General features: G+C 34.0%; 1 protein-coding gene across 1 annotated transcript in view; it reads left to right on the top strand.

Annotated features, from left to right (window-relative positions):
* LOC111719365 (guanine nucleotide-binding protein subunit alpha-14-like) overlaps positions 1-18,962 on the top strand; it is a 123,199-nt gene extending 104,237 nt beyond the window's left edge. Inside the window, exon 2 of the mRNA XM_031945505.1 lies at positions 17,846-18,962. Within this exon, the coding sequence (XP_031801365.1) occupies positions 17,846-18,039 (194 nt within the window). The 3' untranslated portion in view covers positions 18,040-18,962. The remainder of the gene's footprint in view (positions 1-17,845) is intronic.
* The last annotated feature ends 6,183 nt before the right edge of the window (positions 18,963-25,145 follow it).

Here is a 25,145-nt window from a genome sequence, read left to right on the forward strand (position 1 = left end):
GTGGGGTTGGCAAAGAAGAGAGGAAAAAACAAAATCTCAAAATATATTATACAATCCTATAAATTCTTCCTTTCATGATGATTTTAACATATTTCATATGTTCACTGAGCTTTTTAAAATCTGAAGACATTTTTGCTTTTATATAATTTTTGTTTTGGAAATGAAGCTAAAAAGAAAGCAATTTAAAAATTTTTTGTTCTAAATGAGAATTTCACCTTGGGAGTGTATACCAGAGGTGTCAAACGTGAGTCAGTAATTCCTATCAAATTTTAACATTGATGTATTTTTATGTAAATATACATACTAATGAAATGTTTTCTAAGTTAGTATGTGGCCTGAAGACATCCTTACATATGCCTTTGTGGTCTGTTTCTAATTGAATTTGACACCACTATGGTAGAACATCACTTTTCTTATGGAACAAAAGTGTTTTTATTTGTTTTCCTCCTTGACTTCTCAGACTGCCAAATATCTTGGGGGCGAGGGGATTATTCACTTAAAATAGCTGTATCTATGAATTTTTCACAGTTATATTTGTTTAAAAATAAACTAAAATTTGTCATTTGTCATTTTTCTTCACATATTACAAACATCTTTTCTCAAGGTTAAAGTTATTTACAATCTTTTGTGCCTATATTTGTGATTGCTATAGAAAAGATAACACTGGTAAGTTTGTTTTGTGAGTAAGCAGGTAAAAGTCTATTTGAAGTGATAGGCTTCGTTAAGAAAACAAAATAAAACACATACTAATATAAAATCAAATTGAATGAAAAAGTTTAAGGCAATTAACTATCTAGTTTCCAAAAGTATTTTAAAACTAAGATCCACTTGCATATATTTATTGAATGAATTATTGAAAGGGTACCACTTGTCTAAGGATGACTGACTTACTGCTTAGAGCAGATGGGAAAACTCTGGCCTTTGGCTTGCATTTAATTATCTATGGTTTAGTGCTATTCTAGTTTCTGCCATTACAAATGAAAGGGGTAATCCTGTGGTCTGAGAAGAGCCTAGGAAACCTTCAAAATAAAGACTCATTAAGACAGAGCCAAGATGATGGAAGAGTCAGAAGTAGTACAGGGAGTTCCTCATCCCAACCCACTCAATATATCTAACTCTTCTAAATTATCTGGATGTACCAGACTGAATCCTAATTGAGAAATTCAAGAGAGAAAAAAAATCACAGTAAATCATTTTTCCAACTAGGTCTGCAGCCACTAAGGATGGAGTTTGGCCAGAAGTATATTTTGTTTTACTTTTTATACTTGTTCTTTTTTTTAAGCTTTTTATTTACAGAGCATATGCATGGGTAATTTTTCCAACTTTGACTCTTACAAAACTTTTTGTTCCAAATTTTCCCCTCCTCCCCCCCACTCCCTCCCCTAGATGGCAAGTAGTCCAATACATGTTAAATATGTTGAAATACATATTAGATCCAATGTATGTATACATATTTATACAGTTATCTTGTTGCACAAGAAAAATCAGATCAAGAAGGAAGAAAAAAAAACTGAGAAAGAAAACACAATGCAAGAAAATAACAGCAGAGAAAGTGAGAATGCTATATTGGGTTCCAGACTCTGTTCCCATGGTTCTCTCTCTGGGTGTAGATGGCTCTCTTCATCACTGTACAGGTAGAACTGGTTTGAATCCTCTCATTGTTGAAGAGAGCCACGTCCATCAGAATTGATCGTCCTATAGTCTTATTGTTGCCAGGGATAAATGATCTCCTGGTTCTACTCATTTCACTCTGCATCAGTTCATGTAAGTCTCTCCAGGCCTCTATGAAATCATCTTGCTGGTTATTTCTTACAGAACAATAATATTCCATAACATTCATATACCACAACTTATTCAGCCATTCTCCAATTTATGGGCATCCACTCAGTTTCCAGTTTCTGGCCACTACAAAGAGGGCTGCCACAAACATTTTTGCACATGTGGGTCCCTTTCCCTTCTTTAAGATCTCTTTGGGATATAAGCCCAGTAGAAACTCTGCAGGTTCAAAGGGTATGCACAGTTTGATAACTTTTTGAGCATAGTTCCAAACTGCTTTCCAGAATGGTTGGATCCGTTCACAGGTCCACCAACAATGTATTAGTGTCCCAGTTTTCCCACTTCCCTTCCAACATTTGTCATGATCTTTTCCTGTCATTCTAGCCAATCTGACAGATGTGTAGTGGTATCTCAGAGTTATATTCATTTGCTTTTCTCTGATCAATAGTGACTTGGAGCACCTTTTCATGTGCCTACAAATAGTTTCAATTTCTTCATCTGAAAATTGTCTGTTCATATCCTTTGACCATTTATCAATTGGAGAATGGCTTGAACTATTATAAATTTGAGTCAATTCTCTACATATTTTAGAAATGAGGCTTTTATCAGATCCTTGGATGTAAAAATTGTAAAAATGTTCTTCCAGTTTATTGCTTTCCTTCTAATCTTGTCTACATTAGTTTTGTTTATAGAAAACCTTTTCAACTTAATATAATCAAAATGATCTATTTTGTAATCAATAATGGTCTCTAGTTCTTCTTTGGTCACAAATTCCTTCCTCCTCCACAAATCTGAGAAGTAAACTATCCTATTTTCTTCTAATTTGTTTATAATATCATTCTTTATGTCTAGATCATGAAGCCAGTTCAGTCTTATCTTGGTATATGGTATTAGGTGTGGATCTATGCCTGCTTTCTGCCATACTAGTTTCCAATTTTCCCAGCAGTTTTACTCAAATAATCAATTCTTATCCCAAAAGCTGGGGCCTTGAGTTTATCAAATGCTAGATTGTTATCTTCATTGGCTATTGTGTTCTGTGAACCTAACCTATTCCACTGATCAACTTCTCTATTTTTAGCCAGTACCAAATAGTTTTGATGACTGCTGCTTTATAATAATAGTTTTAGATCTGGTACAGGTAGGTCATCTTCATTTGCTTTTCTCTTCATTAATTCCTTCGAAATTCTTGATATTTTGCAGAAGTGTATTTTATCTAATGCCCCAGTATAAGGAGAGACTGTGTGCCAGGGCAAGAAGTCTTAGATTCATAGACACCAACTCTATTAGATTGTGATCTCCTTGAGGAAAGTACTCTTTTGACTAACCAATTAGCATTTTCCTTGCTCTCTCCTTAGTTGAAGGTCACAGATTCAAAGTAGGTTAAGGAGGGGATCACACCTGTGAAATATATTTTTGAATGAAGAACAGTCAGAGTTCTGGGCTCTGTATCCTCTCTAGACCCTCTGCTTTTTCTCATCTGGGGTGATATTTCATATGGGATCTGATTGTGGGCAGAATATAAGACTATATTTTGCATCTTAGTCCTGGATACAATATCTCTCAATACAAACTAATCATAAATTAAAGGATTATTATCTGTGGTTAGAGTGTTGGATAGTGTTGGATTTGGAAACAGGAATACCTTTCTGCTGGTAAGATTTTTTTCCCACTTCTTCCTCTCTGATTTGCTCCCAATATCTTATCCTTACTTTCCCATATAAAGCTTGGTTCTGCTCCCTTAGTTTTGGAATTGTTGCCCCTACACTGAATTTCTGGGGAAATACCTAAAACAAAGCTTGGAAATGACTCGCATCTAAATTTTCCCCAAAACATAGTTAAGTAGGGGCCTTATTATTCATGTACAATTTGAGTAGCAGGTTTAGGAGAGCTATTAATTTTTGTAACCACAGACATTATCAAAGATATTAAAGATTTAACACATGTTGGCATCGAAATACAGGTATAGAAAACAAATAGTTGAAGAACTTTTGAGTTCAAATACCAGCTCTATTAAACTTTTAGTACCTACATGCTGTGAAGCAACTGACTTACTTTTTATTTACCTCACTTCCTCATCTATAATATGAAGGGTGTGAACTAGATGATCTATAAAGTCATATCCAAGTCATGTTTGAGAATTCATATTTCATTCTCTATCTTGAATTTCTCACCTCTATCAAGAAAGGGGTTTCTTCATCAGATTTTTAAAGTCAATATTGTTTGCTGCTTTTGTCAGAGTTCTGAGGTATCACATAGTTGTTTTTCTTTATATTTTTGTTTTTGTTCTGCTGATTCCATTTGCTTCATTCTGCATCATTTCATTCAAGTCTATTTTTATTCAGCCATTCCTCAAAGGATGGCATCCATTTTTCCCCAATTCTTTTTGACATTATTATAAAAATGTCTTTTGTTTTACAGTACATATATATCTTTTTCTCTCTCCTTCATCTCCTATATGTCTGATGGTACCTGTAGTGATGCTCTTTTCTGAGGCATGTTCTTAAGCTAATCACTTCTCACTGGGCAGCTGGCACTCAATATATAGCTTTTAAACTCTCAAACTCACAAGATAGCTGCTAGGGTTGGGAAAGACCATTTCCCCTTGGCCTATGCTCAGGGAAGAAAATTCCAGGAAAGAAAAAAACAACAGTCAGGCGTATCTATGGAAATCCATATTCCATCTGTCATGTTCTTGTAACAGTCATTGCTAAGGTAAGGGGGAAAAAATCCTTTTATCTTTTTGCTGGAAGTCCAAAGTAGAAAACTGTGGGGGAAAAGTCCCAAAAAAAAAAGAAAAGCCCAAATGAGAGTGGCACTATTTCCCAACTCAATCAAATATGGTACCATCATGGAGATATTAATGTGATACACTCTATAATCTACTTCTGTATACTGTGCCTTTCAGAACAAAGTGAGATTACAATGGACATTCTTCTGATACACAAGAATGTCTTTTTGGGGCAGCTAAGTGGTTCAGTGGATAGATCACCTACCCTGAAGTCAGGATCTGAGTTCAAATGTGACCTCAAACACTTAACACTTCCTGCAGTGTGATCCTTGGCAAGTCACTTAACCCCAATTGTCTCAGAAAAAAAAAAAAAAGCAAATTACAAGGAGGTAATCTTCTACCTAATCTTATATTTAAAAAAGGAATGCATTCTTGAGTCAGTGACCAATTTCTTAATAGCATTTTATTTTTTCAAATACATGCACAGATAGTTTTCAACCTTCATCCCTGCAAAATACTGTGTTCCAAAATGACCCCTCCATTCTTCCCTCCCAAGACAGCAAGCAATCCAGTATAGGTTAAACAAGTGTAATTCTTCCAAGAATATTTCCTTCATCATTCTGTGTGAGAAAATTTAGATCCAAAGGGAAAAAATGAGAGAGAAAAAGCAAGTAAATAGCAACAAAAAAGAATGAAAATACTGTGCTTTGATCAACATTCAGTTTCCACACTTCTTTCTCTGCTTGCGGATGACACTCTTCATTCCAAGTCTATTGGAATTGTTTTAAATCATCTCTTTATTGAAAAGAGTCAAGTCCATCACAGTTGATCATCACATGATCTTGTTACTGTTTACTATATTTTCTTATTTCTTCTCACTTTGTTTGTATCAGTTCATGTAAATCTTTTAAATCAGCCTGATGATCATTTCTTATAGAACAATAATGTTCCATTACATTCATCTACCATAACTTATTCAGCCATTCCCCAACAGATGGGCATCCACTCAATTTCCAGTTCCTTGGTACTACAAAAAGGCTGCTACAAACATTTTTGCATATGTGGGTCCTGGCCCCTCTTTTATTTTTAAATTAAAGCTTTTTAATTTTCAAAAGATATGCCTAGATAATTTTTCAGAATTAACCTTTGCAAAACCTTCTATTCCAGATTCTCCCTCCCTTTCACTCACCCTTTCCCCTCGATAGCAAGTAATCCAATATATGTTAAAATATATGTTAAATCCCACTATCACCCTTACTATTTAATATTGTATTAGAAATGCTAGCTATAGCAATAAGAGCTGAGAAAGAGATTAAAGGAATAAGAATAGGCAATGAGGAAACCAAATTATCATTCTTTGCCGATGACATGATGGTATACTTAGAGAACCCCAGAGATTCTGCTAAAAAGTTATTAGAAATAATCCACAACTTTAGCAAAGTTGCTGGTTATAAAATAAACCACATAAGTCATCAGCATTCTTATATATCACTAACAAAATCCAACAGTCAGAGTTACAAAGAGAAATTCCATTTAAAGTAACTACTGATAATATAAAATATTTAGGAATCTATCTGCCAAGGGAAAATCAGAAACTTTATGAGCAAAATTACAGACCACTTTTCACACAAATTAAGTCTGATCTAACCAATTGGAAAAATATTAAATGCTCTTGGATAGGGCGAGCAAATATAATAAAGATGACAATATTACCTAAACTAATCTATTTATTTAGCGCTATACCAATCAGATTCCCAAAAAACTATTTTAATGACCTAGAAAAAATAACAACAAAGTTCATATGGAAAAACAAAAGGTCAAGAATTTCAAGGGAATTAATGAAAAAAAAATCAAATGAAGGTGGCTTAGCTGTACCAGATCTAAAATTATATTACAGAGCAGCAGTTACCAAAACTATTTGGTATTGGCTAAGGAATAGATTAGTTGATCAGTGGAATAGATTAGGTTCAGGGGATAAAACAGTCAACAAATATAGCAACCTAGTCTTTGACAAACCCAAAGATCCCAGCTTTTAGGATAAGAACTTACTGTTTGATAAAAATTGCTGGGAAAATTAGAAACTAATATGGCAGAAACTAGGCATTGATCCATACTTAACACCGTATACCAAGATAAGGTCAAAATGGGTTCATGACCTAGGCATAAAGAATGAAATTATTAATAAATTAGAGGAACACAGGATAGTTTACCTCTCAGACCTGTGGAAGGGGAAGGTCTTTATGACCAAAGCAGAACTAGAGATCATTACTGATCACAAAATAGAAAATTTCGATTATACCAAACTGAAAAGTTTTTGTACAAACAAAACTAATGCAGACAAGATTAGAAGGGAAGCAATAAACTGGGAAAATATTTTTACAGTCAAAGGTTCTGATAAAGGCCTCATTTCCAAAATATATAGAGAATTAACTCTAATTTATAAAAATCAAGCCATTCTCCAATTGAAAAATGGTCAAAGGATATGAACAGACAATTCTCAGATGAAGAAATTGAAACTATTTCTAGTCATATGAAAAGATGCTCCAAGTCATTATTAATCAGAGAAATGCAAATTAAGACAACTCTAAGATACCACTCACACCTGTCAGATTGGCTAAGATGACAGGAAAAATAATGATGATTGTTGGAGGGGATGCGGGAAAACTGGGACATTGATACATTGTTGGTGGAGTTGTGAACGAATCCAACCATTTTGGAGAGTAGTTTGGAACTATGCTCAAAAAGTTATCAAACTGTGCATACCCTTTGATCCAGCAGTGTTACTACTGGGATTATATCCCAAAGAGATACTAAAGAAGGGAAAGGGACCTGTATGTGCACGAATGTTTGTGGCAGCCCTTTTTGTAGTGGCTAAAAACTGGAAACTGAATGGATGTCCATCAGTTGAGAAAGCTGAATAAATTATGGTATATGAATATTATGGAATATTACTGTTCTGTAAGAAATGACCAACAGGATGATTTCAGAAAGGCCTGGAGAGACTTACACGAACTGATGCTGAGTGAAATAGAGCAGGACCAGGGAGATCATTATATACTTCAACAACAATACTATATGATGACCAGCTCTGATGGACCAGGCCATCCTCAGCAACGAGATCAACCAAATCATTTCCAAAGGAGCAGTAATAAACTGAACCAGCTATGCCCAGAAAAAGAACTCTGGGAGATGATTAAAAACCATTACATTGAATTCCCAATCCCTATATTTATGCACACCTGCATTTTTGATTTCCTTCACAAGCTAATTGTACAATATTTCAGAGTCTGATTCTTTTTGTACAGCAAAATAACGTTTTGGTCATGTATACTTATTGGGTATCTAATTTATATTTTAATATATTTAACATCTACTGGTCATCCTGCCATCTAGGGGAGGGGGTAGGGGGTAAGAGGTGAAAAATTGGAACAAGAGGTTTGGCAATTGTTAATGCTGTAAAGTTACCCATGTATATATCCTGTAAATAAAAGGCTATTAAATATATATATATATATATATATATATGGTAAATATGGTAAAAAAAAATTAAAAAGATGTTAGATCTAATATATACATATATATTTTTACAATTATCTTGCTGCACAAGAAAAATCAAATCAAAAAGGGAAAAAAATGAGAAAGAAAATAAAATACAAGCAAACAACAAAAAGAGTGAAAATGATCTGTTGTGATTTGCATTCAGTTCCCACAGTTCTCTCTCTGGGTGTAGATGGCTCTTTTTATCACAAGATCATTGGAACTGGTCTGAATCATCTCATTGTTGAAAAAAACCACATCCATCAGAATTGATCATCGTATAATATTGTTGTTGCTGTGTACAATGATTTCCTGGTTCTGCTCATTTCACTTAGCATCAGTTCATGTAAGTCTCTCTAGGCCTCTTTGAAATCATCTTTCTGATCATTTCTTATAGAACAATTTTATTCCATAACATTCATATTAGCATAACTTCATCAGCTATTCTCCAATTGATGGGTATCCACTCAGTTTCTCTCAGTCTCCTTAACTGACTGACTCCATTTACTCAGCTCCTTTTAATGCTCTTTTAGAGGTGCAAACTCAAAGGTTGGCTCCTCCTCTGAGAGTGGGATTATGGGAGGTGTGAATTTGGATATCTCCCAACTTGTGAATTAATGTGTGAGCAAATGTGTGAACTCTCAAAGGTGTAAGCATTGTTTCTATCAATTCTAGTAACTTAACACCTTGTAAGGATTCGCTCTAATGTGTGAACCAATAAGCACTGTTTCTCTCAACTCCATTGAGTTATCACTAGGATTTTAACACTTCCTCCACACATCTGAGAGGTAAATTATCTTTTGTTCTTCTAATTTGCTTATAATATTACTATGTCTAAATCATGAACCCATTTCAACCTTATCTTACTTAGTATATAGAGAGTGTTAGGTGTGGATCAATGCCTAGTTTCTGCCATACTAGTTTCCAATTTTCCCAGCAATTTTTGTGAAATAGTGAATTTTTATCCCAAAAGCTGGGATTTGGGGATTTGTCAAACACTAGATTACTAGAATCATTGACTATTTTGTTCTATGAACCTAACCTAGTCCACCGATTAACTATTCTATTTCTTAGCCAGTACCAAATGGTTTTGATGATCTCTGCTTTGTAATATAGTTTTACATCTGGCACTGTTAGGCCACCTTCATTTACATTTTTTTCATTAATTCCTTTGAAATTCTTGGCCTTTTGTTCTTCCAGATGAACTTAGTTACTATTTTTTCTAGTTTTGTCAAATAATTTCTTGGGGGGTTAGTATGGCACTGAAAAGGTAGATTAATTTAGGTGGTATGTGTCATTTTTATTATATTAGCTCAGCCTAACCATGAACATTTGATATTTTTCCAGTTGATTAGATCTGACTTTATTTGTATGGAAAGTGTTTTGTAGTTGTGTTCATATAGTCCCTGACCTTTGCCTTGGCAGGTAGACTCCCAAATATTTTATATTATCGACAGATATTTTAAATGGAATTTCTCTTTGTAGCTCTTGCTGCTGGACTTTGTTGGTAATATATAAAAATGCTAATGATTTATGTGGATTTATTTTGTATCCTGCAACTTTGCTAAAGTTGTGAATTCTTCTAGTACTTGATTCTAGTAGAGAATCAATGGTTTCCTAAGTATACCATCATATCATTTGCAAAAAGTGATAATTTGGTTTCCTCATTACTAATTCCTTTAATCTCTTTTTCTTCTCTTATTGCTAAAGCTAACATTTCTAATACAATATTGAATAGTAAGAGTGATAGTGGGCAACCTTGTTTCACCCTGATCTTATTGGGAATGGTTCTAATTTGTCTCCTTACATATGATGCTTACTGATAGTTTTAAATAGATGCTACTGATAATTTTAAGGAAAACTCCATTTATTCCTATATTCTCTAGTGTTTTTAATAGGGTGTTGGATTTTATCAAATGCTTTTTCTATTAAGATAATCATAATTTTTGTTATGATTGTCAATATTATTCTAATAGTTTTCCTAATATTGAAAACAGCCCTGTATTCCTGATATAAATCTTACTTGGTCATAGTGTATTATCCTGTAGATGACTTTCTGTAATCTCTTTGCTAATATTTGATTTAAGATTTTTGCATCAATATTCATTACAGAAATTGGTCTATAATTTTCTTTCTCTGTTTTTACCCTACCTGGTTTAGGTATCAGTACCATAACTGTGTCATAAAAGGAATTTGGTAGGATTCCTTCTTTCCCTATTTTTTCATAGTATTGGAATTAATTGTTTTTTAAATGTTTGATAGAATTCACATGTAAATCCATCTGGCCCTGGAGATATTTTTTCTTAGGGAAGTGATTAATAGCTTGTTCTATTTTTTTTTTCTAAAATGGAACTGTTAAGAAATTTATTTCCTCTCCTGTTTATCTGGGCAATCTATATTTTTGTAGGTATTCCTCCATTTCACTTACATTATCATATTTATTGATATAGTTGGGTAAAATAATTCCTAATTTTTGCTCTATTTTTTTCATAATTGGTGGAAAGTTCTCCCTTTTCATTTTTGAGACTAACAATTTCATTTTCTTCTTTTCTTTTTCTAATCAAATTAACTAAAGATTTATCTATCTTGTTGGTTTTTTCATAAAACCAACTCTTGATTTTATTTATTAATTCAATTCTTACTTTCAGTTTTATTAATCTTCCCTTTTGTTTTCATAATTTCAAATTTGGTATTTAATTGGGGGCTTTTAATTTGTTCTTTTTCTAGCTTTTTTAATTGCAAGCCAATTCATTGATTTTCTTTCTCTATTTTACGCAAGTAAACATCTAGAGATATAAAATTCCCTCTAATAGCCACTTTGGCTGCATCCCACAAATTTTGGTATGTTGTCTCATTGTTGTCATTCTCTTGGATGAAATTATCGATTTTGTCCGTGATTTGTTGTTTCACTTACTCATTCTTTAGGATTAGATTATTTAGTTTCCAATTAATTTTTGATCTATTTTCCTTGACTTTTTATTGCATGCAGTTTTTATTGCATCATGATTTAAGAAAAATGCATTTACTATTTCTGTCTTTCTGCATTTGATTTTGAGGTTTTTAATGCCTTAATACTCGGTCAATTTTTTATAGGTTCCATGTACTGCTGAGAAAAGGTTATCCCTTTATTTTTTTTTCTCCAAATTTCTCTCTAACTTTTCAAGTTCTATTCACCTCCTTAACTTTTTTTTTTTTGTGGTTTAATTTATCTAGATCTGAAAAAAGGTTAAGGATCCCCCACTATATGTTTTTGTTTAATTCTTTTTGCATTCTTAAACCCTTCTAAAATTTGGATGCTATTCCTTTTTTTTTAGTGTTGTTTTTTTATCTATGGTAACTTTAAGTAGGATGTAGTTTCCTTCCTTATCTCTTTTAATTAGATCTATTTTTGCTTTTGCTTGATCTGAGATTAGGATTTCTGTCCCTGCTTTTTTTTTTTTTTTACCTCAACTGAAGCATAATAAATTCTGCTCTAGCCTTTTAACTTTACTCAACAACAAATTGTAGGATCCTGCCTTTACCTGGATTACCAGGCTGCTATCTGCTTCCATGTTATGGGAAAGTCCATCCCATTCACATTCACAGATAAAATTACTATCTCTGTATTTCCTGCCAGTTATATTTGTTTACCCCCAGTTATGTTTTTCTCTTCTTTTTTCTCCTTTCCCTCCTCCCCAGTATTTTGTCATTGATCACCCCCTCCCTCAAACAGACCTCCCCTTTTGCAGCCCCCCTATTTATACCTTTCCCCTTCTACTTTTGTTCTCCCTTTTATTAGTATTTCTCCTTTCCTTTCCCCCTTTCCCTCCTACTTCCTTATAGGTTGAAACAAACTTTGAGCCATATCTGATAAGAATAAGATTTGCACAATGCTCATCAATCTCCCTTCTTTCCTTCAATTGCAATAGGTCTTTTTTGACTCCTCAGGAGATGTAATTTATTCCATTTTAACTCCATTTTCCTCTTCTTCCAGTAGAATCACCATTCTTCCTCTAATTTCTTTTTTTAAATCATCACAATAACAGCAAAATAACATTTTGGTCATGTATACTTATTGTGTATCTAATTTATATTTTAATATATTTAACATCTACTGGTCATCCTGCCATCTAGGGGAGGGGGTGGGGGGGGTAAGAGGTGAAAAATTGGAACAAGAGGTTTGGCAATTGTTAATGCTGTAAAGTTACCCATGCATATATCCTGTAAATAAAAGGCTATTAAATAAAAATAAAAAAAAGACTTTAAAAAAAATCATCACAATAAAATCAAAATATACCTGAATCCTCTAAGTATACAGATCTCAAGAATTAAACATATCATCTTCCCATATAGGGATATAAATTTTTTAACTTTTAAAAGAGTTATTTTTTCTTTCCTTTTTACTTTTTTATGCTTCTCTTGAGTCCTGTATTTGAAGATCAGATTTTCTATTCAGCTCTAGTCTTTTCATCAGAAATAGATGAAATTCACTTGTTTCATTGAATGTCCATCTTTTTCCCTGAAAGATGATGCTCAAATTTTCTGGATAATTGATTCTTAGCTGCAAAGTTCCTTTGCCTTTCAGAATATAGATTCCATGCCCTTCAATCTTTTAAAGTGGAAGCTGCTAGGTCCTGGGTAATCCTGATTGTGGCTCCTCAATATTTGAATTGTTTCCTTCTGCATTTGGCCAATTGAATTTTTATATGAAGTGTTTTGTTTCTTGCATTTTTTTCCCATTTCACAGATTTCATTTTTCAATGAATTGGTTTTTTTTCATATCTATTTTGTAAGGAGTTATATGCTTTTTCCATTTCATCAAGTCTATTTTTTAAGGAGTTTTCTTCAGATGATTTCTGGTTTTTCTTTTCCATACCCTCTTGCAGAGATCTCATTTCCTTTCCCCATTTTTCTTCTAACTCTCTCAAGATCCTTTTTTAATTCTTCCAAGAGAGCCTTGTGAAATGAGGACCAATTCATATCACACTTTGGGGTATATCACAATCTGGTATTGATTTGCCTTTAGGATTCTCAGGGTTTGAGGTCTCTTGTTCCTTCTCCATAAAAGCTGTCTATGGTCAGTTATTTTTGCCTTTTTTGCTCATTAAAAAAAATATTGAGGTCTGCTCTTAAGGCAAAGGGGAGACAGCTGTTTTACAAACTCTGGGACAGTTTTGCAGACTAACTTCTGAAGTTGGCTAAGTTTGGTCAAGTCCCATGTTCTTCCAGAGCTCAATGACTCACATTTTGCCTTTTATATTTGCCTTTGTGTGTCTTACAGCAAATCTGCTTAACCACCCACTGGCTTAGAACCAAGGTAGAGTAGCCTAAGAGCTTTGCAGTAGATTCCCTGGTGCACAATGCCCTGGTTCCCCACCCAGGTTCCCTGCCCCAGACTCCCTGAGCTGAGGTCTGAGCTCCACAGCCTCTTCACACAGCCTGATTCACAGCCTGATTGAAACAGATCTTTTCTGAAGTTCTTTCAAAGTATCTTCTTCTGCAAATTTGTACACTCCAAATATTTGTAGGTTCTGTCACTGCAAAACCAGTTCAGAGATTGAATCTGCTCTTAATTTGAGGGAAGTTCAGAAGAAGTCACATAGATACTTATTTGCTCTCTGCCATCTTGGCTCTACTCTTTCCCCTCTTTATTTTTTTTTCTTTTTTCATCTTTTTCTTTTTTTATTTTGCTAAGGCAATTGGGGTTAAGTGACTTGCCCAGGATCACACAGCCAGGAAGTATTATGTATCTGAGACCAGATTTGAACTTGGGTCCCCTTGACTTCAGGACTGGTACTCTATCCACTGCACCACCTAGCTGCCCCCCTTCCCCTTCTTTTAATGATCTCTTTGAGATACAGACCCAATAGAGACATTGCTGATCAAAGGGTATGCACAGTTTGATAGCCCTTTGGGCATAGTTCCAAATTGCTCTCCAGAATGGTTTCTTTTCACAGCTCCACCAACAGTGCATTAGTGTTCCAGTTTTCTCACTTACTCTCCAACATCTATCCTTATCTTTTCCTTCATTTTAGCTAATCTGAGAGGTATGAAGTGTGACCAATCCTACTGATGCAGCCCCTGCCATTGGGAGCCAATCAGGATACCATAAAGGTATTGGTTGCTCAGCAGAGTTAGGTTGAATCCCTCTAGATACCCTGGAGGGATTTCCCTTGATCATTAATTTACAATTCATTTCAGTTAACCTTAGATAGTACAGAATTGGATAGAAATGGATTACTGTCACAATATTTGAGGTCATGAGACCTTTGTCACATGAATTCCAGCAGGGAAAAATGGCTAGTGCAGCACTGTCACATTAACCAATATTCCTCTTAAAATGACTGACATAATATGCATAGACATCTGAAAAGCATCTTTCCTAGGAATATTAGATAACTCCTCTTTTTCTTTTTAGCAGTACCTATTTTTGAAAGCTTCCCACTCCTGCTATGTTTGGAATGCAGTCTATTCTCATCTTCGTCTAATAGAATACTTAGTTTCTTAAAAAAAAAAAAAAAAAACAGCTCAAGTTCTACCTTTTCTAGGAGGTTTTTCCAGATTTTCCCAAATGTTAGATACTATTATTATTCTCATTTTCAGATTCTCATTATTCTCAAACTAAATCTGAGTAAATGTGAGTGATTTATTCAAATGTCCAAAGCTAGTAAGGCAGATTTGAACCCAAGTCTATCTCTCATTAACTCCAACATCTCTCCATTCAGATATTTTGCTTCCTATATGCCAATGATCACTATGGTCTTCATTTCTTATATATTGCTGCTATTGCATTCCATTGTGATTTTAATATGAGGTTATTTTGATAGGATTCCAGCAGCAAATGGAAAATATTGCTGGTCCCTCGTGGGCATATGTGCCATGACACTATAACTTTTGTCTTAAACATTACTTGTGTTTGAGTACAATTGCTGTAGAATTTGGATAGATTAGTGGTTGAGCAGGGATTATTGGGAAACAGAAACATTTAGATCACAGAGCATCAATGATGTGAGTGATAAGTGCTTTGTATCTAAAAAATTTAATCAATGTCAGTTTGTTTTATTTAAGTTTCTCTTCTAACTCAGTAAATACTTATCAAGTTCCTGTTGTATATAAAACTATATGCTACTGGGAATAGAAAGACAAACTAAAAACCAATCCCTGTCCTCAGAAAGCTTACACTTTTCTGGAGAGATTTCTGTGATGGCATAGGTGTTATTTGCAAATGACAGTAGTATGAAAATAAACATCATGAATAAATCTTTTAGAAAAAAAAAAGAAATAAAATAAAGCACCCAGCAGATGGTTTTCTTAAAGTTAAAATTTATTTTGGCTTTTGCTACACAGAATGAAATCAATTGGTTAACAAGAATTTGTTAAGTTCCTACTATATGTCAAGATTTGTGCTAAGCATACAAGCTAGGGATGTAAAAAAAGGTGAAAAAACACACCCTGCTCTCAAGAAGGTCACAATTTAAGGAGGGGACAACTTGTAAATAGTGATATATCAACAAGATATATGCAAGTTAAATTAGAGATAATCTCATAAGGAAGGTACTAAGATTAAGGAAAATGAGGAAAGATTTCTTTTCAGAAAGGAAATCGAGTGTAGGTAGTTTGGCTATCCAAATTGATTACATTAAGAAATTTTACTTTCTTTTCCTGTGCATATAATCTGGAAATAGTCTATAAGCACCTATATTGGATTACTCCCTTTCTTAGAATATATGTGGGGGTCATTAGAATGAAAATGTTTTATTTTATTCATAATCTGCCTTTTGATTTATTTACCTAAATATTTTTTAGTTCCTATTATGCTTAAGGCTTTGTTCTTTTGGATATAAAAGAAGACTGAGATGAAATTTATGTCTTTACAACCCATCTAGTTTAATAAAGAACATGAGACATACAATAGCTATGATACAAGGAGGAATGTAAAAGAACAATAAGAGAACTACAAAATATTTAAGGGGAAAGTAAAGGGCATAGAGATGACTAGGAAAGTAGGACTATCATTAAAAAGAATTAGAAAATGGCTGAACAAGTTGTGGCATATGATTATAATGAAATACTACTGTGCAATAAGAACTGTGAGCAGGATGCATTACTGGAAAGACATGAACTAATATAAAATGAAATGAGCAGAATCAGAACACCATTATAGTAATAGCAACATTGTACAGTGGTCAGTGTGAATGACTTAGCTATTCTTAGCAATGCAAAGATCTAAGACAATTCTGAAGGACTTGTGATGAAAAATGTGATCTACCTTCTGAGAAAAACTGATGGAATCTGAATGGAGATCAAAGGATGCTGGGTTTTGTTTTGTTTTGCTTTGCTTTATTTTCCTTGGGTTTTTGTCTGTTTTCTTTCACAACATGACTAATATGGAATTATGTTTCGCATGACTACACATGCATGACATTTATCAAATTGCTTGCTTTTTCAATGAGGTGGGAGAGGAGGACAAGTGAAAAAATTGTGTTAAAAAAAGGGAAAATATGTTTTACATGTGATTGGGGGGTGGGGGGGGAAATAAAATGTCCAACAAACAGAAACAAGTTTTGAGGCCATGTGTCAAGAAGAATGGAGATAAGAGTTGAAAATTATTTGGTTTTTATATGTTGATTTTGATGTAGACAATATAACTACATTTTTCCAGCAGACGTTTAGAAAATGTAGGTTGGAGAATGAGGAAATGTTTGTAGCCAGAGTTAAGGATTTAGGTGTCACGTGTACAGAGGTGATATTTGGAACTATGGAATTGGATGAAATTACTAAGTAAGAGAATGATAGAAAAAAAGGAGGGCCAGCAAGAGAACACTGGGAAATGTCGCTATGTAGAGATTAGGAAGAAGAGGAAGACATAAAGAAAGATAGGCGTGGCAAAGGATATATATAGGAGGAAATCTGTAAGGATACAATATCACAGACACAGAGGAAAGAGTTTCAAGAAAATGGTTAGCAGTATCAAATAAAGCAAAGACAATAGTAGAAGGCTTGTAGAATTTTGCATTTAGGAGGTCATTAATAATCTTTAAGAGAATTGTTTCATTAGAATAGCAGAGGAGAGACTTGGATTGCAAAGAGTTGAAATATGGGTGGTGAGGAAGTAGATTCTAAAAGATAGATAGCAAAGTAAAGGGGGCTACGGAGAGAGGAAAAAGGAAGAATGGGGAGGGAGAGGGAAGACAAACAGTAATCTAAGGATATGGCAAAAACTTTTGTTTTTTGAATGTCAGAAAAGACATCAGCATGTTTATAGACACAAATGAACCAGTGGAGAAATTCAAGGTAATAGAGAAAGATGCAAGAGGCAGCTGGGTAGAACAGTAGTTAGAATTCTGAACCTGGAATGAAAAAGTTCAAATTTAGCTTCATACTAGCTATATGATTCTGGACTAGTTCCTTAACCATTGTCTGCCTCAGTTTCCTCAATTATAAAATGGAAATAATAATAGTACCTATTTCACAGGTTTTTGTGAAAATCAAATGGTATATTTATGTTTTGCATATATTAAAGTACTATATAAATGATATTATTATTATTAAAGAGAGAGCTAATAAAACAAGGACCTAATAAAGCCCATGAAAAGCTCCTAATGTAGCTACGACTACAACTCTAGATTCTATAAAAGTCTTCTATTATATATATATTATATATATATATATATAATATATATAATAATATTATTATTATTATTATTATTACAAGACTAGAAGAAGTAGGAATTAGTTTTATTTAGCATTGTGTTTCTTTAGGGCTTGTATGACTTTGGAAACTGGTTGACTGTGATTTTCTTTTTCTTTTTTTTTTTTTTTAAGGTACTGGTGAAAGTGGGAAAAGCACTTTTATCAAGCAAATGAGGATTATTCATGGGTCTGGTTACTCAGATGAAGACAGAAAAGGCTTCACAAAATTGGTTTACCAAAATATATTTACTGCTATGCAAGCAATGATCAGAGCCATGGATACTTTACATATACAGTATGTATCTGAACAGAATAAGGTAAGATGAATCAATGATGTTTGCCTTATTAGCTAGCTAAGATATAGATACATTTTAATCTTTGGTTGCATATTCCAAACATGGAGACTTAACATTGTTCTTATGTGTGGAACAAAAAAAGGTTCTCCAACATGTGATGTTTTTGATATACACTCTGAGAATATGGCAGCTTTGGCTCCCTTTTCCAGTTCTGATCATATGTATATGGTTGACTCCTCTAGGTTATTATTGTAAAAGACATAATACATCATGGTTAGTATGATACAACTCAATTTTTCTAAGCTACAAAATGACCAAATGTCTTGACTTGAATAGCTATTCCCACTATATGAGCCTTTTATCAGATGAATGTGGCTTTGTGGTTAAAAAGACTGTGTTCAAGAATTTTACTTCTTATGAAATGTTTGTTTATGCTCCTGTTTTATAAGACAAAACATAATACATAGTGCAAATCATTAGGTGGTATATGCTGTACATTCCAAAATTATATACATACCTTTCCATTTGGTTCAGTTCATCCTCCTGAGTTGATGAAGGGACCCTTTTTTATGGGAAGGGAGCAGGAAGAGAGAACATCTCAGAATTAAAGATAGTTTATGATGATTATATTGATGCCTCAGCTAGCAACACCCTGTAATAAAACAATTCCTTTGACTCAGAATTTGCTTTCCTATCATTCATAGTTATTTAAAATACAAATCTATGTTAGACCCAAATATAGTGGTGCCAGACACCAGACAAAAGTACTAAAATTCTTTTAGAGTACAATAGGAAAAAAAAAGGCAAAACAAGTATATGGAGAGGTAATGTGAGACGTCAGTTTCTGTGAGGATCTAGAAGTTGAACTTATTTCAATTGAGGGGGATTTGATTGTGATGCTCTCTTCCAAAGAAGTAACTTGGTGATACAGTGGATAGACTGCTGGATCTGTAGTCAGGAAGACCTAAATTCAAATCCTACCTCAGTTGCTTACTATCTTTGTGACCCTGGATAAATCATTTGACTTTCCAAGCCTTAGTTTCCTCACTTCAAAATAGGAATAATAATAATATCACCTACTTTACACAGGGTTGTTATAAGAATGAAACAATATATGTAAAGTCCTTTATAAGTCTTAAAGTACAATAGAAATGCTAGATATTATTTTTTATTAATTCTATATTTAAAGAATTTGACTAGAATTAAATCCAAGGGATTTTAGTTATTGATGGAAGTATCTCATTAGAAGAAAAGACCTACAGAACAGATCCCGAGACATCATTAAAGTAAAGCTTCTAACTACAAGCCTGCATTTGCATAAGACAGCATGACTTTGTGAATGGTAAAGAGATTCAGGAGTCAAAAACTCTAGATTTTTTTTATACCAGACCTCCTCTTTGTATTCTGAGTTTTTAGGAAGGATTTATGTGGTTTTGTTTTCTATAATTTTTCTCTATTCTAAATTTTTCACTGGTTCTGGCTTCTGACATCTTCAGTCAGTTGAATCTTCCTTCTCTTTGTCTCTTGCATGCTTGTATGCATTCTTCCATTCCATATTAGATGTGAAGGGCTCTCTTCTATTACTCCTCTCAGGACATATACTTGCTTTAAATGCCTACTGTATTTATGAAGAAGAATATACTAGATAGAGCAAAGGGCTAGAATTTGCAAGACTATTTTCTGGTTGAAACTCTATGACTAACTAGCCATGTGACACTGGAAAATTATTTTTTTCCTCCTTTTTTTTTTTTTTTTTTTTTTTTTTGCTGAGGCAATTGGGGTTAAGTGACTTGCCCAAGGTCACACAGCCAGGAAGTGTTAAGTGTCTGAGACCAGATTTGAACTTAGAGCAGCAGCCCTGAATTCAGGAGGACCTATCTACTGTACCATCTAGTTGCCCCCAGAAAACTATCTCCTTAACTAGATGGGGCAGTAGCTGGAGCACTGGACCTAGTGTCAGGAAGTGTGTTCCAGCACTGCCTCAGACGCTTATGAGCTATGAAACCATGGGCAAGCCATTTAACTTCTGTTTATCTCAGGAAGGTAATACCATGATATGCAAGTGAATTGGATTTAAGTGAAGGAGGGTTGTGCAAGGTCACCTACCTTACTTTTGCCTCTAGCTCTATTTGGGTCCAGTGGCCATATACATATCAGGATGACTAGAAGTGACCCTGGAGTGGAAATTAATAATCAGTTGGATTGGGGTGACTGTAGTCTAATCAGAAATTAATTAGATTAATCCTTATACAGATTCCAGAGTAGATCTAGGGAATGTGGGAGGAGAAACAAGTCAAGGTGCCAAGCTGAGAGAATAGATAGAAGCAAATGATAAGGGTGATCTAAATGATGCAATAGATAGAGCACCATCCCTAGAGTCAGGAGGACCTCAGTTCAAATCCAGCCTCAGACACTTACTGGCTGTGTGACCCCAGACAACATACTTAACCCTGATTGCCTCATCAAAAGAAAAGAAATGAAACAAATGCTAATATATGTCAGGTTATTTGCAAGGAGACTCAAATAATGCATTTTAGAATAGGTATATTTATGTATTCCAGGATAGAATAAATCCTGAAATCTATTCTAGATAGGAAAGAAATCAGCATTTTTTCCAATCAAGAATCATTTCAGAGATTCGGAATATAAGAAACTCAGGATCAGTACTTAAAAGGGAAAAATGCTGGTTTCCATAATTTGTGCTCCAGCAAACCTTTCTTTTGCCAGAGAATCTTACTCTGCCTTGGCCACACTATTTTTAACTGACCAGCATGTGGGAATTTGGGAACTGGATACTAGGTAGTACAGTAGATTATTGGGCTTGAAATCAGGAAGACTCTTTTTCCTGATCTCAAATCTGGCCTCGGACTCCTACTAGTTGTGTGACTCTGGGCAAATCACTAAACCCTGCTTGCCTTAGTTTCCACATCTGTAGATGAGGAGAAGGAAAGAAGGAATAGAGAAAGGAAAATAGCAAGGAGAAGGAAATAGCAAACCCCTCTAGTATCTCTGCCATAAAAACCAAAAAATAGGATCATAAAAAAATCAGATAGAACTGAAATACAACTGAACCACAACTGGACCCAACTCTCCTATCTTAATCTTAACCTCTGTTTCTGGATTTATTTAAGGCAATAGGAGAATGGCTGACAAGGAAAATAAGTTATTTTTTTGTCTTTATTGAACAGTAGACTCTAAAATATCATCTTTGGCAAGTTAGCTGAGAAATTAAACTTCCGGAGCACCAGATAGCATAGAGACCAGGATCAAAATTATCTGCTGAGATAAAACAATTCATCTCCCCTAGAGTTTGAGACATAATCTTTAGCAAACATAGGTTACAATTTAATTGAGACAGGAATCAAGCTTCTAAGCAACAGCTATTGTAACAGTTTCCCTAGGAAACCATAAATTCTGTTGTATGTTAATAAGACCCTATTGTATGACATCTGTGACCTAACTGAGCAAATATCTCCTTAAAAAAGGAAAATTATCTTTTTATTATACTATCACTTTAAATTTTCATATATAAATACACACACATACACACACACACGCAAAATACTCTTTATCCAGTAATGGATCAGGTGATGGAAACTGAGACATTAACCAACAGGAAATAAAAGAATTATGCCATCATGGAAATGAAGCTCTACAAATTATTTTATCCAAGTCACAATATTTCAGCTTTCCAAATTATGTTAAAAATCTTTATAAGCAAAGCAAAAATTCCAGGTATCTGTGTTACTTCCTAGAGATAGAAGATCAAGATCCTGGTTCAACCTCTTATTGTTTTACTTGGACCAGACAAGTCAACCAATCTAGCAAAGTTTGTTCCATCATCTGAAAAATAGAGATAGAATACTGTACCTGCCCTGCCTACTTTACAGGATTGGTATGAGGTTCTCAGAAGATAGTGTACTTGAAAGCCCTAAACAAACATATTAGTATTTTGTGAGCCTCAAACACAGGATCAAGTCCAGTACTCGTCTTAGGTTCTGAATTGTGAGGAAGCATAGGTTAGTAACTATAGTGCTGAACTTGGAGCTGGGAAGATCTTAGTCATATATTTAGTTGGAAACCAAAAATAAATTACTGAGCCTTTATTTCCTTACTTGATGAAAAAAAAGAATTAATAATCAATTAGCCCACCTCACAAAAGTCTCAAATATGATCATTTATGTGAAGGTCTCTACAAACTTTAAAGCACTATGCAGATTTTAGTTTCTATTATTCATATAGGACTAAATGGAAAAACTAAGATTGCAATGGTAGAATGAGAAACAAGTATGCTATAGAATGACACTGAATATAAAATAGCAATGAGATTGCTTGGAATCAAGTCACACAATAACCTAAATTATTATTATTTTGTGTTATTGTTATTAGGGAGTGGGACCTGTGATTTTACTGAAGATCAGAATCTTTTCTGCATTTTAAAGTCTTAAAGTGTTCTCTAGAGCCCTAAAAAGTTGTCATTTGCCCAGTCACACAGCTGACATGTGTCAGAGTTGAGGCTTGAGCAGAGATTTTCCAGACTCTGAGGCCATTAGCATATTTACTTTTTTTTTTATCATTTTCCCCCAATTACATGAAAAAACAATTTTTAACATTTTTATATAATTTTGAGTTCCCAAATGCTTCCATCCTTTCCCTCCCCCCTTACCTGAGATAACAAGCAATGTGATCAGCAATGTGACATATGTATAATTATATGAAACATATTTTCATATTAGTCATTTGGTGGAGGAAGACAAACAGAAAAGAAGAAAGGAAGAAAGAAAGGAAAATGAAAAATAGTATGCTTCCATTTGTATTCAGATTCCATCAGTTCTTCCTCAGGAGGCAGATAGCAATTAGCAGTCAGAAGAAAGATAGTGTGATGTGGTAAAGTGGTGTATAGTAGGTTCTGATTATATTTTATGTATTTTAATTAATGAGCTGTAATTTAGATTCCCAAATGCAGTAATTAGCAACATAGGTCAATATTTTTGCTTCAAAGGAAAAAAAAGATCCTTAGTCATGTCAGTTGCCCATAATATTATGTGGTAGTAATGAATATGGTTAGGTATTGTCTCTCAAGATAGAATTGGAAGGGTTTTAAGGACCATTTAATTTTTATCTCTGTATTCCCAGTGCCTAATATAAAGACTGGCACCAAACAAGTGATTAATAAATACTTGTTGATTAATTAGTTGGACAGGAAATTATGCCCTAATGGCCTCTGGGTTCCTAGCTTGACTTGGGTAGAAATTTTTTCTCTAAATCTAAGTCAATACCTTCAGACATCACAAGGAATTACCAGTTCTGGGACAATGAATAGATTTCCTGTGTTAATGATTTGGCAATTCATCCATTTTATCTTTATTTTGTATTTAATTATTTGTGTATATGTGTTTTTTTTTCCTTGTATAAGATAAGCTCCTTGAAGATTGGAGCCATTTTGGTTTTGTAGACAAAATGTAGACAAAATAGAACAATGCATGATATATAGTGAATGCTTTATAAATGATTGGCAAATTCAATTGAATTGAACTGAAAGGAAGATTTAGATTCAAATCCTACCTCTGATATTGAGTAGTTATGGTCATGGGAAAGTCTCAACCTGTCCACATCTTGATCATTATTCTTCCAGCAGCGTGACCTCCCTTTTAGTGAAGGGAGAGCCCAAACTGACAAAAATCATACATCATTGGTATATTGATGCACATAATAGTAGTGCACATACTAACAAGTATACTGTACTTACAAATAACATAATATGAACTGAGGAAGATTTGGGAATTTTTGTAGATTTTAATTATAGTAAAAGTAAATAGCCCACATTATCCCAAAAGCTAATGATATCCTAAACTTTATTAAGAAAGGCAGGATATCAGAATGAGGGAGATAGAAACTGAATGGGATTAAATATAATGCTATTGCTATCTGATTTCCTTATTTAGTTTTGAACACCAGATTTTAGGGAATACAGAGAAAAGGTACAGTGAATCCATAAGATATCGACTAAGATGACAGGAGATTTAGTTGGGTGAAGGCAAAGCTTAGTAGGGATATGTTCTATCTTCAGGTACTTAAAAGAGGGTTCATGTGTAATTGGGAGTGATGTGTGGAAATAAAAGAGAAGCAAACTTAGGTATGATACAGAGTAAATATTTGTAATAAATAGAACTCTCCAATGTATAATTTAGTGTATTTCTCCTTACTAAAGTTTTTCCAAGTAGAGGCTGCATGAGTACTTGTTAGACAAATTGCAGGAGAGACTTCCCATTCATTTAAATCAGAGAATCTTAGGGATTTAAAGCAGAAATATACTTTAGAAAACTAGTCTGAAACTTCCTTTTCTAAGAGGGAGACAGATTAAATTGTTTGTCCAGGCACAAGGTTATAAACAAAGACCTTGAGGTCAAGTTTTCATAAAGAACTCCATTTAAATATAATGAAAAATGGGAGGGTAAGGATTGATTGAGTCATGTCAATAAACTTATCTTAAGTGCTTACCATGTGCAAGAAAGATGGGAAAGGAAGATGGAAACAAATTAAAAACTCCAGTTTTCAAGGAGTTTAAATCTAATAGGGAAAACACCATGAAAAATACACACAGACACACACACACACACATACACACACATGCAATAGATCCACAAACAAGATCATATACAAGATAAACTGGAAATAATCTGCAAAGGAAGGCACTATGATTAAAGAAGATGAGAAAAGTAATATGTTAGTTAAAATTTGAAGCCAGAATCTCTTAATTGATACACACACACACACACACACACACACACACACACACACACACCAGTAGCTGTTTTATTTATAATAGCAAAATAATAGAAAATTTCTAACACAGTATGATAATACTTATGCTAGATTTATGGAATTGAATACTACTGTAAAGATATAATTATATGAAATATAACATAATAGAAAATATGACAAAATACAAAAAGTTATTTAGTCAAGAGATAGGAGAAATGACGCCTAGGTGCACATTGACTCCAACAAGAAAAAATTGTAATCAAACATTTGTTTGATAATTTTTTATTAATCCCTGTGGTTCTCCTTTGTAAAATGCCATGGGCTTTAGAAGAGGGCGAACATTCCATTCATGGAGGACAGTCAATGAAGTG

The sequence above is a fragment of the Sarcophilus harrisii genome, chromosome 1 (genome assembly GCF_902635505.1).
Source record: "Sarcophilus harrisii chromosome 1, mSarHar1.11, whole genome shotgun sequence".
NCBI lineage: Eukaryota > Metazoa > Chordata > Mammalia > Dasyuromorphia > Dasyuridae > Sarcophilus > Sarcophilus harrisii.